This window comes from Scyliorhinus torazame, chromosome 5 (genome assembly GCF_047496885.1).
Source record: "Scyliorhinus torazame isolate Kashiwa2021f chromosome 5, sScyTor2.1, whole genome shotgun sequence".
Taxonomy (NCBI): domain Eukaryota; kingdom Metazoa; phylum Chordata; class Chondrichthyes; order Carcharhiniformes; family Scyliorhinidae; genus Scyliorhinus; species Scyliorhinus torazame.
Genome location: NC_092711.1, coordinates 105457169 through 105474673, shown reverse-complemented (window position 1 = coordinate 105474673; position 17505 = coordinate 105457169). Strand labels below are relative to the sequence as shown.

The 17505-nt window shown below is 46.0% G+C and overlaps 2 protein-coding genes across 3 annotated transcripts in view; both read left to right on the top strand.

Moving 5' to 3' along the window:
• The window catches only part of LOC140417835 (uncharacterized), a 113095-nt gene that overhangs the window by 14604 nt on the left and 80986 nt on the right, over nucleotides 1-17505 (top strand). The gene's annotated exons all lie outside the window — the stretch shown is intronic.
• Nucleotides 832-5417, top strand: LOC140421560 (uncharacterized). Of its 2 annotated transcripts, none has more exons than XM_072506345.1 (2): nucleotides 832-1039; nucleotides 1668-5417. In XM_072506345.1, exon 2 carries the CDS (start codon nucleotides 2108-2110, stop codon nucleotides 3077-3079), a length of 972 nt encoding a protein of 323 aa, XP_072362446.1. In that variant the 5' UTR covers nucleotides 832-1039; nucleotides 1668-2107; the 3' UTR covers nucleotides 3080-5417. The 2 variants fall into 2 exon arrangements, with proteins under 2 accessions (XP_072362446.1, XP_072362447.1); XM_072506346.1 differs by lacking the exon at nucleotides 832-1039 and adding an exon at nucleotides 1062-1312.

Sequence of the window (17505 nt, the reverse complement as noted above, 5' to 3'; positions counted from 1 at the left end):
TCTCCTCTCAATATAGAGCAGCAGGATTGGACTGTGGTTTGTTTATTGCTCATCTTCAGGTAATACAGTTTCGGAGTGATTTAAATTTAAAACAAGCTTTTCAGACATGATGGTCTATTCATACATAAATTAGATGCTATAATGCTATAGGGCACAAACTGCATCCAAATAGGGCTGATTTACATCAGAAATAAATATTGGAATGAACATGGGTCCGGCATGGATGTGATTAACAGCAGCAATAACTGCAGAATCAAAAACAGTTAGGTGGGGTTACAGGAATAGGGTGGAGGCATGAGCTTAAGTAGGTGTTCTTTCCAAGGGCTGGTGCAGACTCAATGGGCCGAATGGCCTTCGGCACTGTAACTTCTATGATATGATATGATGATAAGGTGGAGTTGAACTCGTGTCTCTAGCGCACCATGCCACCCCACATCTGTGGACACTAAGTGGCAATTTAGCATAGCCGATCCACTTAACCTGCACATATTTGGATTGTGGGAGCAAACCAGAGCACCTAGAGGAAACGCACGCAGACGTGGGGAGAAAGTGTAAACAATCTCCCAAGGCTGGAATTGAACTTGAGTCTCTGATGCTGTGCCACCGAAGTACTTCACTCAGCCACCCCACATTTTGAGTTTACATTTGACTGGAGCTATTGGATTCTGCTGTCGTGTTGGAAAACTTTAGGGCATTTGAAATTCTCCACCAATTCCTACTCCATCTTTCTAATGGATAATGAAGGGTCTGTGCACATTGCCCCCCAATATCCACATCACAGCAAAAAAGATCACGAGTCACTAATTAGGATTTTCGATGGGGTTGTATTTACCCAGCATTCCCGCGGTAATGAATGTCCCCCATTCACATCAGAGGAATATGCTGCGCAGGTGCAGTAGTGACCAGTATGGGAGCATGCGCAGAGCGAGTAATGGGATGAGGAGAGTCGCTCATTTGTCGCCTCTGCAGCGGGAAGGATGCGGAAACTCTGACGGAACGATGGAGCCGGATCTGGAGAGGGAGGGTTTCTAAACACCTGGTGAGGGCCTCAAATCCAGAATCAGATTCTGCAAGTCCCGCGATTCCAGCTCCGGGTCTTTATTTCCCCCAGACCGGGACAACACGTTTTAAAATCAATGCCCCGCTCTCGGGCTGCACCGGATATTCGCCGCCCAGAGGAGTCTTTGGGCCATATATTTATATCCAGTGAGAGGTCGCAGTCTCCGTCTCGTTACCTGAAGGAACTGCTTCGCCATTTGGTTTGCACTTTAACCCCACGCTGCTAATCACTGCCCAGTGTGGAGGGGACTGGGTAAGTCAGAGGATCTGCTCCTGGACCTGGTTAAAGCAGCAGCCTGTAGATCGGCAGGGGGTAACTCCGGCTGTCGGCCCCTGTTCTCTGGTCTTGTCGGTCCCTGGGTTGTCCTGGAGAGGGAGGGTGCGGTGTCTACCGGAACACTTGAGACCTTCCACACTGGCGGCCACCTCAGGGTGCAGAATGTCCCATAGACACTGGAAACAACATTCTGGTGTAGTTGAGAAGGAGGTTTGATTGGACCACAAGTTTGGGGAAACAAGAGAAAAAACCCATAGAAACTGGAATTGTCTGTTCTGAATTTCTATCCTGTACTAATGGTAACACTGACACTGTCAATGTCTTTTACAAGGTACAAGAGGACGTTGATTTGCAGATGGGGTACTCAGACCAAACATCACATCAAGATCTGACAGAGTCACTTAATTCATCAGGACCTGAATATCATCGGTCCTTGAATGTGGAAGGAGAAATGTTTGTTGGTTCTGTCAGTGGGAAAAAATTTCAAACATCAGTGTGACTGGAAAAGCACCGAGACCCACACCCGAGTGAGAGTGTTCCAGTGAACTGACTGTGGAAACATCAGTGTGACTGGAAAAGCCCCGAGACCCACACAACACACACCCGAGTGAGAGTGTTCCAGTGAACTGACTGTGGAAAGACTTTAACCAGTTACACAGCCTGAAAAAACAGCACATCATTCATAACAGGGAGAAACTGTACACGTGTTCGGTGTGTGGACGAGGTTTCCATTGATCATCCAGTCTGGAGAGACACCAGGACTCAGACACAATGGAGAAACCGTGGAAATGTGGGGACTGTGGGAAGGGATTCAATTACCCATCCCTGCTGGAAATGCATCGACGCAGTCACACTGGAGAGAGGCCATTCACCTGCTCTGTGTGTGGTAAGGGATTCATTCAGTCATCCCACCTGCTGACACATCAGCAAGTTCACATTGATGAGAGGCTGTTTAACCAGTCAGACTGTGATAACTCTAAAAGCTCCGAGGACCTGGTCAAGCACCAAGTTGTTCGCACTGAGAGACAGTTCAGTTGCTCTCACTGTGGGAAGCTATTCAAACGATCACAGAATCTCATTGAACACGAACGCACTCACACTGGGGAGAGACCATTCACCTGCTCTGTGTGTGGGAAAGGATTCACACGATCATCCCACCTCGCTACTCACAGATTGGTTCACAGTGATAACAGACCTTTCAAATGTACTGAATGCGAGAAGAGTTATAAAACCACAAGTGATCTGCTGATACACCAGCGGGTTCACAACGAGGAGAGGCCATTCAGATGTACAGTGTGTGGGAAGGGATTTACTCAGTTATCTGGCCTCCAGAAACACCAGCGAGTTCACACTGGGGAGAGGTCATTCACCTGCTCCTTATGTGGAAAGGGATTCATTTATTTAACCAGCCTCCGATCACACCAACTTGTTCACTCAGATAAGAAACCTTTCAAATGTTCTGAATGTGAGAAGAGCTTTAAAACCACAAGTGTTCTGCTGAGACATCAGCGGGTTCACACTGGGGAGAGGCCGTTCACCTGCTCTGACTGTGGGAAGGGATTCACTCGCTCATCCCATCTGCTGACACATCAGCACACGCACACCGGGGAGAGACCGTTCACCTTCTCTGAGTATGAGAAGGGATTTACTCGGACAGCTCATCTGACACAGCAACAGGTTGATAAATGTCTGCAGGGTTTGGATTCTGCTGTTATTGCTGCTGTTAATCACATCCAGCACTGAACCATGTTCATTCTGACTGTTGGAGTTTGTTTTTGCTGATGTTAGTAATCCGTATAACTGGACTGGAGTTTAATCTTCTGAATATATGTCAAGTGAACTAATATTGTTTCAGACACACTATTGAAACCTTCATTTCACCAGGATAAGAAGAGATTAATTGGTGTCCTGTTACTGGCTGCTGCATTTTTGTGACCTTTCCTCCTTTCTAACTCGGGATTATTTCAGTTCTCACACCTTCAGTTACTCTCACAGCCAAGGCCCAGCTCCCCATCACTTCCAATGTGTCTGAGTGAGCTTTGGCATCCAGGGGAGGTATTGGTAACAAACCCAGGATCACTAAACACAAAACCCAGTCATTTGTACTGGGGATCTGGTCAAGCACCAGGTTGTTCGGACTGAGGGGCAGTTAAGTTGTTCTCACTGTGGGAAGCTGTTTAAACGATCACAGAATCTCATTGAACATGAACGCACTCACACTGGGATGAGTCACATGAAGGTGGTCAGTACAAATGATACAAGGACATCCAAAAAAAGGATCCTTACAAACTTCTGCTCTGCGGACCACCTAGAATCATATCATATCTCTGGGAAAAGACTGCAGTCGACCAGCCCGTATGGAGGCAGCACTGAAATTAGTTCAGCTTATTTCAATTTGTGCTGATGTGCTTGTCTCCCAATCACTGAGGACAGTGATGTTTGTGGAGCCTCCTCCTCCTGTGATTTGTTTAATTATTCACCACCACGGAGATGTAGCAGGACTGCAGCTTTGATCTGAACCGCTGTGTGTGAGATCGCTTAACCCTGCTGAGAGCATGCTGCTTCTGCTGTTTAACACGTTTATAGTCTCCTGTTATAGGGTCACCAGATTGGAATCTGTTTCAGGGAAACCTGGTGCTGCTCCTGACATGTTCCCTCCACTCCATGTTGAACCAGGGTTGGTCCCTTGGCTTGATGGTAATGGTAGAGTGAGGGATATGCTGGCGTATGAGCTTACAGATTGTGTTTAAGTATTGTGCTGCTGGTGGCTCACAGCACCTCATGAATGCCCAGTTTCGATCTAGATCTGTCCTGAATCTATCCCGTTTAGCACAGTGATGGACAGGACAATGGAGGCTATATTTTATATTCCAGCCCCCTTACAGAAAAGCCTTCCTAATTACTTGCCGTTCCTGCATGTTACCTTTCTGGGATTATTTTAGGACACCCAGTCCACTCTGTCCAGCAGCATTCTGCACTCTCTCCATTTAAATAATGTTCTGGTTTTTCTATTGCTGTCAAATGGGCATCCTCACATTTTCCCACATTTACTCCATTTGCTAAAGTTAATGTCCACTCACTTGAACATATCTGACCCTTTTCAGACTCTTTGTATCCTCCTTAAACAACTTGCCTTCCTACCTATCCCTGAATCAACAAGTTTGGCAGAAACACAATTGGTTCTTTCATTCACATCATTGATATAGGTTGGAAATAGTTGAGGCCCCGGCACTGATCCCTGCAACACTCCATTAGGTACAGTTTGCTAACCTGAAAATAGACAAGGATGCGCAGTGGTCCCAATATAATCATGGACAGATGAATCAGCGACCGGTAGGTTGGTGAGGATGAGGTCGAGTGTGCTTATCCTTCTTGGTTCCCTCACTACCTGCCGCATGCCCAGTCCGGCAGCGAGAGCTCCTTCAGGACTCAGACAGCTCAGTGGTGGTACCAAGCGAGTCTTGGTGATGGGCATTCCCCCACCCACAGTACCTTGAATGCCCACCCCATCCCTCCCCTCACCTCCTCAGTGCTTATTCCAAGTAATGTTCAACCTGGAGGAGTATTGATTCGGTGGCTGAAGGAGGGCAGTAATCGGCATGAGATTTCCTTGCCCATGTTTGACCCGACACCATGAGATTTCATGGGGCTCAGCATCAATGTTGAGGACACCCTGACGAATGTGATATAAAATAGTTACTTTAGAGATATTAGTCAATGTAATGTAGAGGTAGGCCAGTCTAATTCTGGTGAGTTCACAGACAAAGGATTTCAGACCGCATGGCAAAGCAAAGGAAGAGGTGTGTCCACCAAAGGAGGAGAAAAGGATGCTGGGTAATAGGGGCCAGAGGAAGGGATTGGAAGTGAACCAATCAGAATGTCTGACCAGGTCAGGAGGGGTATAGGATGACCTATGGGAATCGTGTATGTGTAACTTGATACCATTTGAATTGATTTGCAGAGATCCCTTTGTCTCTTTGTTCATTCGCTTTCCGGGGTGTAGGAGACTGGATGTGTCTTATGCCTCTGAGATGAATCAGGCTTGCAAGCCAAATAAAATAACTAATGCTATACCTGCAAATCCATCTCGACTTTTATTGAGGCCAGACTGACGGGTAAAGAAATTTGGGATTTGTCATTTGGTGCCGAAAACCCGGGATTTCTCAAGACGGTTCTGACCAACTGCGAAATCAGAATTAGACTGATTATGAACAGGGAGAGTGGGAAGAAGGGGCCCACAATGTATAGCTGGAAAATCACCGCGCATTGCTTTTTCCCCTCTTCTTATCGTCTGATTAGTCTGGCCACTCGCAGTTGGTCCGGAAAGATTGTCTCGACGAAATCAAAGGTCAGTCTGGGAATTAGCAAATTAAACTGATGGGATATCATAATTGATAGTTCAGTTTTGGGTTAATTGTGTTGTTGACGACTGATGTGATTTCAGCAGATGAGGGGTCAGTTAAATAAGTGTTTTTAAATCTGAAGATGGTTCAACTCCATGTGTGAGTTCTGATTCAGCTAAGGTTAGGTTATGGGTTGATGTGACATCTAAAAAAGATGGTTCAACTCCATGTGTGAGTGTTTTAAATCTATAGTTGATTAAGCTAAAATTGTACCCTTGGACTGTGGTGGCGAAGGGCGCAGTTCTGAGGACTAGTTGAGATTGTGGGGAATGCTGCATATTGGTTGAAGCAGAAGTCTCTCAAAGGGTTGCAGAAGTCTCTCAAAGGGTTAACAGCAGCAGCCAAAGTTAAAGACGACAGACAGTGCTTCTCACTCAGGCCTTGAGATAACAGCAGCAGCCTGTAGTGTAATCGGATACCTTTCCTTTGAGTCAGTGAACTCCAGCAAAGTTACGTTTTGAATTAATTAAAGGAAACCAGTGGGTTTCTCCACCTCTTTGATAAAAGTTATTATTTTCGAAAGCAATTGATTGAAATTGCCAGAATCTTAAGTTTTACTTACTTGAAATAAGGTTTATCTCATTTTATTTGTGAATTAATAGAAACTTAAAGAAGATAACTGACACCATTTTAAAAAGTGTAAATCTGGAGATGACAGTTGACTTTGCCAACATTTTTGAGAATGTAAGAAAAACTTGTTAAAAGAAAAATTGTTAAGATAAAGAATTAATTAAGTTGTAAATGTTATACAAGTTTGTGTTAAGCAAATCGTAAATTTAGTTTTGAGTTGAGATCAGAGCTAAGCTTGCAAGTTGCAGTAATTCAATTTGAATTTTCAAACATTTTTAAGTTTTAAAAGAACACTGTTAGAACCTTTTCAATCGTTTTGCCAAGGGAAAAAAAATTGCCAATGGTTATAAATAAGCAAATAAAAATATATACATATATATAATTTAAAAAAAAGAAAGAGCCAAAGTATGAAAGCTAAATAATTAATTGGATTATGGAGACAATATTGTCAAGAGGAAAGAGATAAGATCATGTTATCAAGTTGGCAGGACAATGCCCTTAAAATGGGAATTCCAATTAGTGAACAGGGTAACAAAAAAAACATTGCACATTCCTTTTTCAAGACCTGTATTCAAAAAACGCGCAAGTAGAGACAGGAAAGGCTCGGGTCAAACAAAAGATGAGCTACGTAGTTCAATGGCTGGCCTTGAATTGACAGAAAATGATCAATTCAATAATTTAAAAATGTCACTAAAAGTTCCGACTGCACCTGTAGCATTGTCTGCACTAATTCCAGAACCACCAGAGTATAATAATTTATATCCAGTCACTGCTCCCCAGATTCCAATCATGCCAGTAACTCCAGCCCTTTTGGTTGATAGTTAGGGTCCCGATTTACCATCTTCACGATCAGTAGAGAAAGAGGAGCTCCGTTCCGCAAGCCCAGTTAGCTCTAGGACCAGGTCTCGGACAGCGAGAGAAGGGCTTGATCCTAACCAGAAACAATTAAGCATACCACCTAAATCCCTCCAGACCAAGGGGAAACCGCAAATTTCGAGAACAAAGGGAGCTGCAACAGATGATTTTGAAGAGAAAGAACTCCCTCCAGTGACAGGGAGGGACGTCGAAGTCTTGGAAGAACCAGAGGAAATAGTTAGAGTGCCCCCTGGTGAGATTCGGAGACAATTGCCGATTAGGAAGATACCAAACCCGGACGCGGTGACTGCCGGGGCGCAACCCACGATAGACGTTTACCTCCCATGGACACCCAGTGAGATGATGGCTATTATGGCTACAATCCCAGATAGAAAAAAATCTCCTGCTGCTTTCGTGGATTCCTTGAGAACTACCATCTCAATTTATCACGCTGATTCTAGGGACCTCTGGGCCCTAGTCCAGCAGGTTTTAACCCCAGCAGAGTACCGCAATTATCTTAATCACTTGAATTATGCTAGCCACGCCGCACTCCAGCAAGCCCATGCGTTAGACGATGATAGACGGACACAGATCCTGAATGCGTTGAATAGCACATTTCAAAAGCCCATAAATATTTCTGCTATCTTAGACCTAAAACCTAAGAAGACTGAAGAGCCAGAGGAATTTCTGGAGCGTTTTAATGAAACCTACCGTGGGCAGTCAGGCGACTTGCTATATCAAAATGGTCAGAATTCCCCTCAATATTGTGCTATGTTAATGCACTGCCTACCACCTTCTGTGGCTACTGCTGTGAAATGTAATAACATGAATTGGACAGAGAACGACCCTTCCCAGATGGCAAGGGCAGTTAGATTTTATTGGAAGGAGGGTGTAGGCCAGGAAGGAGGCTCAGTTACAAAGGTTAAGACTGAGTATGTAATGAAAAAGGATGATCTGCGACCCCAACAAGCGGCAGAAATGGTAGTTTACCAGCAGGAGCCCCAATATTGTGACTTTGGGTGGGTGGATCGCGAGGGGGAGGATATCAAACCCACCCAAAGGGACCCTCAGCTCCTTTTTATGGCCCACCGTATGCATCAACAGCTTTACAACCGCCGCCCCCTCTGAGGGGCCATTGGCCTACTGGGAGACAAGGACGGGGCAGATATAGAGGGAGCAATGCATGTTTTAATTGCGGCCGTGCAGATGACTGGCAACAGGAATGCCCCTTTAAAAGACAGGCAGCAGAAGGAGATTATCCGACCCAAAGTAGGGGGTACCCACCAAGGGGAGGACAGACGAGATACACTGACTTCTCCCAGGCAAACCCTTTCCCAACACAGGATTGACTAGCTAATTTAGTCATAAGGACTCTCCAATCGGACAGGGAACCTATTATCTCTCTGCAGATAGGAGATCAACATCACTCATTTGTAATCGACACTGGAGCAGCCATGTCTCGAAGTGCAATCAGAACTTCGACTACCATTATCCGACCACACGCAGCAATTGTCGGGGTTCCAAGGACAGGTGTGTGAGTATCCTATTTCTGAACCTGTGACAGTCACTTACGAGAATAAGTCTGCAGATCATCAGTTTGTAGTGACTACTGGATTGGACTGTAACTTGTTGGCTCGAGATTTACTGTGTATCTTCCAGCTACAGCTAGAGTGCGGAGACGAGGGGGTAACGGTTAAATCATGGAGGATGAGACAACAGTGCTATATTTCTATCAGCCCCCAGTGGTGGACATTAGACATTGAACATTCACTGCATCACGTTACCCTGGCCTATGACAGAACCGGACAAAACAGGGAGTTGGAGGACAAATATCGGCCATTAATTGGGACCGAATGGCCAGTCAAGGTTACAGCCACAGTCACGGGAAAAGAAGGTACAGCCGATTTTGTTACAATACCACCACATTTATGGCCACAGTCAGCGTCGGTAAGCCCTCATATTACACGTCAGGTCCACGACCAGTACCATGGCAGGGATCTGGAGCAAATGGTAAGGAGGGCAGTGGATCATTCGGATCCAACAGAGTACGCACTTCAAGTCATGCCGGACGGCACTGCCATAAAATATTTTGAGGTCCCTGAAACAATTAACACTCGACTGCAGCATCACTGGGGACATGATGTTTTGGAATATGTCAATCCACAGGTCTGGGCGGAATACCCATCACAAGTGGGAAAGACAAATGTTACACCTATTAAGGTAATGATTAAGGATCATGTAAAGCTACCTTCCATTCGGCAATACCCCCTGAAATCCCAAGCAGCTCCGTCTATAGTCAAATTAATTCAAGAGCTGTTGCAACAGGGTATTTTGGTCCCTTGCCAATCAGAATGTAACACCCCCATACTTGCTGTGCCTAAACCAGCCAAACCAGACCAGTACCGATTAGTACAGGATTTACGTTCAATCAATGCCATTGTACAGCTGTTACATGCTCTCGTCCCTAGCCAATATTTGTTTGCCTTCACTTACAATGGACAGCAGTATACCTGGACCCGACTGCCACAGGGGTTCGTCAACTCACCTGCACTCTTCTCCAGATGTCTGCAGACCCAATTCCAGGCCTTGACATTGGAGCATGGTTCCACTCTAGTGCAGTACGTAGATGACATATTGGTAGGAAGTCCTGACGAGCCCAGTAATAGGGATGATGTGATCCAATTATTAAACCACCTATCCTCGTTGGGTTATGTTGTCTCACAAGCAAAGGTCTTGGTGGCTCAGAGAAAGGTTAAGTTCTTAGGAGTTTTACTTACAGTCACAGAAAGAAGTCTCAAACCCAGTAGGATTGAACCAATATGCCAATTCCCCGCCCCTACAATAGCCAAGGAGGTTCATCATTGGCTGGGTATGGTGAATTATTGTCGACAGTGGATACCAAACATCGCTGTCGATACAAAGCTGCTGACGCCTTACACTAGTGAAGGGGGGAACTTTACTCTCACCACCGAGGCACTCGAGGCCTTCCGTTGCCTGAAGCAGGCCTTGTTACAAGCACCGGCCCTCGGGAGGCCCTTGTACGACCGACCATTCCAGATACACTGTACTGTTCTGGAAGGATGTTAAACAGCGGTACTCACCCAGCAACATGGGGACAAGCACCGGCCGGTAGCATATTACTCTTCCAAACTCGACCCAGTGGCGTTGGGCCACCCTGTTTGCACCCAGATCTTGGCAGCGATACACAATAGTTTGCAGGCTGCTGCCAATATGACTCTCTAACAGGATATTACGGTGTATAGCTTCCACTCGGTCATCGCACTACTGAGGCAACTGCAGACTCTGCATCTTACCGCAGCTCGTCAGAATAGGTATGAGATATACCTTTTGAACAATCCACATCTGACATTTAAATATTGTACCACTCTCAATCCAGCCTGTTTTCTTAGCGGCCCCCCTGTCCATGAGGACGCACCTGGTCACGACTGTTTAGCCTTGATTCAGGAAACTACCACAATAAGGGACGATCTGAGTGATATTCCATTAGAACAACCTGACATGATTATGTATGTTGATGGCAGTGCATTAGTAAGCCCCACTGGCCGGAGATTGTCCGGTTATGCAATCGTAGAACAAGATGGTCTGATTCTAGAAGCGGCAGCTTTCCAGACCCCTTATTCAGCTCAACAAGCCAAACTTTTTTCCCTCACCCGTGCATGTATACTTGGGGTAGATCATCGGGTAAATATTTACACTGACTCCCGATATGCTTTCGGGGTAGTTCATGACTTCGGACAACTCTGGAAGAATAGGGGACTCCTTACCTTGGCAGGCATGGAAATATCCCACCGGGGTTTAGTTAATGACCTACTGCAGGCCCTTCTTATGCCCACGCAGATTTCCGTTATTAAATGTGCTGCCCACACAAATGGTAAGACCCCAGTTGACGTTAGTAATGAACGAGCAGATTGTGCAGCGCGGACAGCCGCGCAAATTCATCAAGTGATGGTGCCTAAAATGTTAAGTCAGACTAAACGATCTACTATAAATATGTCTGCTTCTGACAAGTCAATGCCAACCATCCAAGACGTCATAAGGTTACAGGAGGACGCTCCTGAGAGTGATAAACAAATGTGGAAACGGTTAGGTTGTACATATGATTCTGTTTCCTCTTTATGGACCACGCCAGCACATCAGACTTGTATGTCTGATGTACTGGCTTTATGGGTCATTGAATGTGTACACTTTGCAACTCATTGTGGAGCTCTGGGGACTAGTGATTGTTGCTGGACACTTGGTGGCACCCTAAAATGCAGGGGTTTGCCCAGAGTATCAGTAATCGGTGTTTGATTTGTCAGCAATATAGCACCGGAAAAGGTATCCCTTGTGGGATGGGGCAAACCCCGTTGCCCAGTGGTTCCTTTGAGATGCTACAAATGGATTACATTGAGTTGGAAAGGTGTCAATGTTATAAATATGTTTTGGTCATTGTGGATGGGTTCAGCAGATGGGTTGAGGCGTATCCGACTACCGATAATAAAGCTGCTACTGTGGTTAAAGTTCTGATGCGGGAAATCATTCCCCGGTACAGTATACCAGCTCAGTTGAGTTCTGATAACGGGCCTCATTTTCTTGGACAGATTAACCTGCCTCCCTTCCCCAGTGCTATTTTACAGGTGTGGAGCATGATGGGGTGGCTACACACCGTCTGTGTGATATTCGGCCTCACCTCGCTTGGAGTGTTATTGGCGACGGACATGGAAAAGGGGAATATTATCTACATTTGTAACCCCAACCAATCTACAAGGATACATCACCTATGCAAAGGTGATGTTCTTCGCTGCCCCCATATACGAGGACATGGTATCGACTCATGGAAGGTCGTCAAAGTTAAGGAGAATGCAGGAGTCATGAAGCAATTGCACCGGTCCCGGCGATGGGAAGGGAACATTATATGGACATTGCCTTGTTTTTGGAATACATGTAAATTTGATTTTGGATGTGTTAAGATTGGTGCAATAAAGGTAACATCAGGCCGTCAGGAGAGTGTAGGAAGAGGCTGTGAGAGAGAGAGAGGGACTAGAGAGAGGACGGGGCATGTGAGAAGGGAAGTACAGCTAGAACGTAGGTTACCGGGAGATACACTTAATTTAGTTAAAGGCCAAACTGAGGAAAACCTGGGTAGTATGAATCTCTTCTACCAGATTTACCACCGCTTGTATGGCCACGGACGGGTTGTCTGCTACCCGAACCCCGCAGCGGTGTCTAGGTTATTTTCTGTTTCACCGCTTTGGGGCACTCCCCAAACGGTAGTTCATTGTCAGTGTTCCGAGCCACCGCCCGAGCAAGTCACTCTTCCTTACGATCCGGGTTCAGCACCACCGGCTATTTGCCTTCCCCTTCCTCGGGATAATTCCCATTCACAGTATGATAGGCTGCAATGGTGGAGGGCATATATACCTAGCCACTTCACTCCCAATAGGGATTCCCGGTCGTACGAGAATTGTTTCAGCAGTGAAGGATACGGCTGTTTGCTGGTAGAGGTGGAAACGAATATAACATGTCTGTTCCCCACCTGTACGGACAGGAGGTGCCATATCACCCAGGCGTCTGGCCAATGCGTTTGTTACAACACCACTTGCGTTCCATTGAAAGCCGGCCTCCAGCTCCTTTGTGGCTGGGCGAATATCTCTCATATCACTGTTGGGACTAGGGCTTTCTGCATTGCTGGGCGGCCCGAATGGGCGTTTCGAAGCTGGATAAACTGGGCTACTGGGGGATCCGTACGCAACCGGTATACTGATTGTGATGCTAGCCTGCACACGGAGCAAAGATACTACTTTTTATTTAATGGCACAGCGACCAATGTTTTGTCACCCCCATTTCCCCGCCTAATTGCTATTGGGACTCTAGTCCCTACCACAGTCCCCTGCCCTTCGGCGTGGAAGCTGCATAATCAGTTAGCACGGCGGGCAGTCTCGGCAATCTCGGCTGGAAAGAAACCTCAGGTTCTCGCACCCAACCGGGGTCACTCAGCCGGATGGAGGTTCTGAGCGTCTTGACACTGGGAGGTGTGGGGGGTTCCCTGGCTGTCAGCAATAGGAATTATTTTATTTGTGGCCTTACCATCTTGGGAAATGAAACCGTGGGAGCCCTCGGGGCAATAACCAAGGAATTGTCTCAGCTACGGTTGTTTGCAATGCAGAACCGGTATGCTCTTGACTATCTTCTGGCCCGTGAGGGTGGGGTATGCGCCATAGTGCAGGGCAAGTGTATCATGGGAGTTCAGGACTTGACCGCTAACATCACTAAATTTATGGATCACATACGGGATCACCTGGATGGAATGCAGGATCCTGGCTCTTGGGGTAACTGGGGATTTGGAGGTTGGAAGGACTGGTTGATAAATATGGCCATGTATTTAGTGGTGGCTATCGGCTGCATCTTTGTGGGCCTAGCCATCCTTAAATGTGTGATGGGTAGAATGCGGGGTGCACTGGAACAGATCAACGCCCCTAAAATCTTAGCTGTCAAAATCCATGAGGGTGCAGCAGATGAAGGGGGGCTACGCCAGGAATTGGAAATGCAGCGACGGATCTTTTTAGATGAGGAACCGTAGCTATGGATTGGATAGTTCGGTTATCATGGAATGATAATAGGAGGGAATGACGAATGTGATATAAAATAGTTACTTTAGAGATATTAGTCAATGTAATGTAGAGGTAGGCCAGTCTAATTCTGGTGAGTTCACAGACAAAGGATTTCAGACCGCATGGCAAAGCAAAGGAAGCGGTGTGTCCACCAAAGGAGGAGAAAAGGATGCTGGGTAATAGGGGCCAGAGGAAGGGATTGGAAGTGAGCCAATCAGAATGTTTGACCAGGTCAGGAGGGGTATTGGATGACCTATGGGAATCGTGCATGTGAAACTTGATACCATTTGAATTGATTTGCAGAGATCCCTTTGTCTCTTTGTTCAATCGCTTTCCGGGGTGTAGGAGACTGGACGTGTCTTATGCCTCTGAGATGAATCAGGCTTGCAAGCCAAATAAAATAACTAATGCTGTACCTGCAAATCCATCTCGACTCTTATTGAGGCCAGACTGACGGGTAAAGAAATTTGGGATTTCAACCCAGGACCATCTCTCACACTGTATACGTCCGTGCTGCTATCTCTACTCTGGTTTGACCTACTGGTGGGACAGGACATTTTGACAGGAAGAATAAAAGAGAAGCACATTATCTAAATGGTGAGAGAGTGCAGAGCTCTTCAGTTGCAGAGGAATCCGGGTATCACAGAATCTACGGCATGGAGACAGGACCTTTGGCCCAAACTGGTCCATGCCAGCCCATCTAAGCTAACCCCATTTGGCCCATATCCCTCTAAATCTTCCTGATCCATGTATACACCTTTTCAATGTTGTCAATGTCCCTGCCTCAACCACTTCCTCCGGTAGCGGATTCCACATACGTACCACCCTATTAAAAAGTTGCTCCTCAGATTCCCATTAATTCTTTCCCCTCTTAACTTAAAGCTATGCCCTCTAGTTCTCGATTCCCCAACCCTGAGAAAAAGACTGTGCATTCACCCTGTCCATGCCTCTCATGATCTTATACACCTCTAGAAGATCACCCCTCAGTGTCCTACGCTCCAAAGAAACAGGTCCTGGCCTGTCCAATCTCTCCCTAGAACTCAGTCCCTCGAGCCCTGGCAACATCCTTGTAAATCTCTTCTGCGCTCTCTCCAGTTTAATAACATCTTTCCCATAGCAAAGCAGCCAAAACTGAACACAATACTCCAGGTGCGGCCTCATGACGTCCTGTAGAACTGCAACATAACTTCCAACTTCTATACTCAGTGCCCTGACTGATGAATGCCAAAAGCCTTCTTCACTGCCCTATCTACCTGTGACTCCACCTTTAGAGAACCGTGCACCTGAACTCCAAGATCCCTCTGTTCCATGATACTCCCTCAGGCCCTACCATTCACTGTGAAAGTCCTACCTTGATTTGACTTTCCAAAATGCAACTCCTCACACTTATTGTATTGAACTCCATTTGCCATTTCTCGGCCCACTACCCCACCTGATCAAGATCCTGCTGCAATTTCTGATAATCTTCCTCACTGTCTACAATATCACCTATTTTAGTGCCATCTGCAAACTTACTGATCATGCCTTGTACATTCTCATCCAAATCGTTGATATAGATAAGCAGATACAGCTTAATTGGGAAAGCTAACAGAATGTTGCCCTTTATTGTGAGGGGAAAGTTAATTACATAAATAGGGAGGTTGTGCTTCAGTTATCCAGAGCACGAGTGGGACGATAGCTCCAATACTGAGTACAGTATTGGTCTCCTTATTTAAGGAAGGATGGAAGGGTGTTGGAGGCAGTTCAGAGGTTTACCAGACTGATACCAGGACTGGGTGGGTTGTCTTCTCAGGAAAGATTGGGATTGTATCCCCTGGGGTTTAGAAGAGTAAGGGGCAACTTGATTGAAACATATAAGATCCTGAGGGGTATTGACAGGGTGGGTGTGGAGAGGATACATCCTGTTGTTGGAGAATCCAGAACTAGGGGTCACAGTTTAAAAATAACCTGTCGCTCATTTAAAAGGGAGATGAGGAGATTTTTTCTCTCTGAGGATCGTGTGTCTCTTCCTCGAAGGGCTGTGGAAGCCGAGTCTGCGAATATTTCTAAGGCAGATTTTTGGATTCTTGGTCAGTAAGGTGGTGATAGGTTATCGGGGGCGGCGGTGAGGTAAGCAGGATGCAGGTTTGAGGTTACTATCAGATCAGCCACAATCTGATTAAAGGAGCAGACACTAGGGGCTGAGTGGCCTCTTCCTGCTCCTTGTGTGAATGAGACATCGGCAATAAGGTGTGATCCACTGAGTATGACCATGTCAGCTTGTTACTGACTGGACTGTGGAGCTGTAGGCAAAGCCATGTTTAATAATTAATTTTAGTTTATGTGTAATGGTCAGGTAATTGAATCATAGAATCTCTACAGGGCAGGAGGCCATTCGGCCCATTGAGTCTGCACTGACACTTGGGACGAGCGCCCTACCTAGGCCCACTCTCCCGCCCAATCCCCATTACCCCACCTAACCTTTTGGACACTAAGGGGCAATTTATCATGGCCAATCCACCTAATCTGCTCGTCTTTGGACTGTGGGAGGAAACCAGAGCACCCGGAGAAAATCCATGCAGGCACGGGGAGAATATCGAAACGTCACACAGACAGTCTTCTGCCTCCCTCCCTTCTTAAACAGCATTGTGACATTCGCCATTTTCCAGTCCTCTGGGACCCTTCCTGCCTCCAGTGATTCCTGAAGGATCACCACCAATGCCTTGACAATCTCCTCCGCTATTTCTTTTAGAACCCTGGGGTGTAGTCCATCCAGTCCAGATGTGTTCTATTGAAGTATTAACCCGAGAAATTGTAATATAAAACAATACAGAGTCTAATGTCACAATAACTAAGACGGAGCCCTGTAATATAAATGGAAACATGGTCTTCAGTAGTAATAACAAAGACTGGGCCTGGTAAACACAATATGTTTCATGTAATAATTAATAAGGTCAGAATTATTTTTAAAAATGATCTGCAATTACAGTTAGAATTACATTTTAAAATGCTGAAAAATAAATCGTGAAAATAATTAGTTATAATTATGGAATACATTTGCAAACAGTAATGGGTTTGCACACAATTAGAGATCTTAGTTTTATTTGAAAAGTACCAGGAGACAAGGGTTCAGTTATGTGGAGCGATGAGAGATTTGTGGAATCATTCAACACAAGACCATTCGACCCATCATATGCGTGTTGTCTCTTTGAAATAGTTCTCCAGTTAATCCCACTCCAGGGCACTTTTCCTACACCTCTAATTTTGCCACTTTGAGTCTGTATCCAATTGCTTTTTGAATGTAATTATTGAAAGTAGTGACCCAGTCAGGCAGTGCCACCAACCAGATCAAAACTTCTGCCTGAAATAAACACCTCCTCATCCGGCCACTTGCTCCTTTGCAGATGATCTGAAATCTGTGCATCCTCTGGTTCTTGCTGGTTGGAAGTTTCTCCCCATCCACTCCATCAAAACCCTTCATGACCTAAACACCTCAATTCAACCTCGCCTGGATCTACTGACATTTCTCCCAGATGGTTTGTCCAATAAGGTGCAGCTTCAATGTGTCATTGCTGATGTAGTTCTCCCGCTCCGACAAGGGGATCAGATGCTTGATCTGGGCATTCCCCGAGTGCGGAACTTCGAGTGTCTTCATGTCATTCACAAACCACACGCCATTGACACATCGGTAAAGCAGAATGTTCAGCTTGTGAGAATGTGTCTTCCCAGCTGGGTCACAATTGCTTACTGA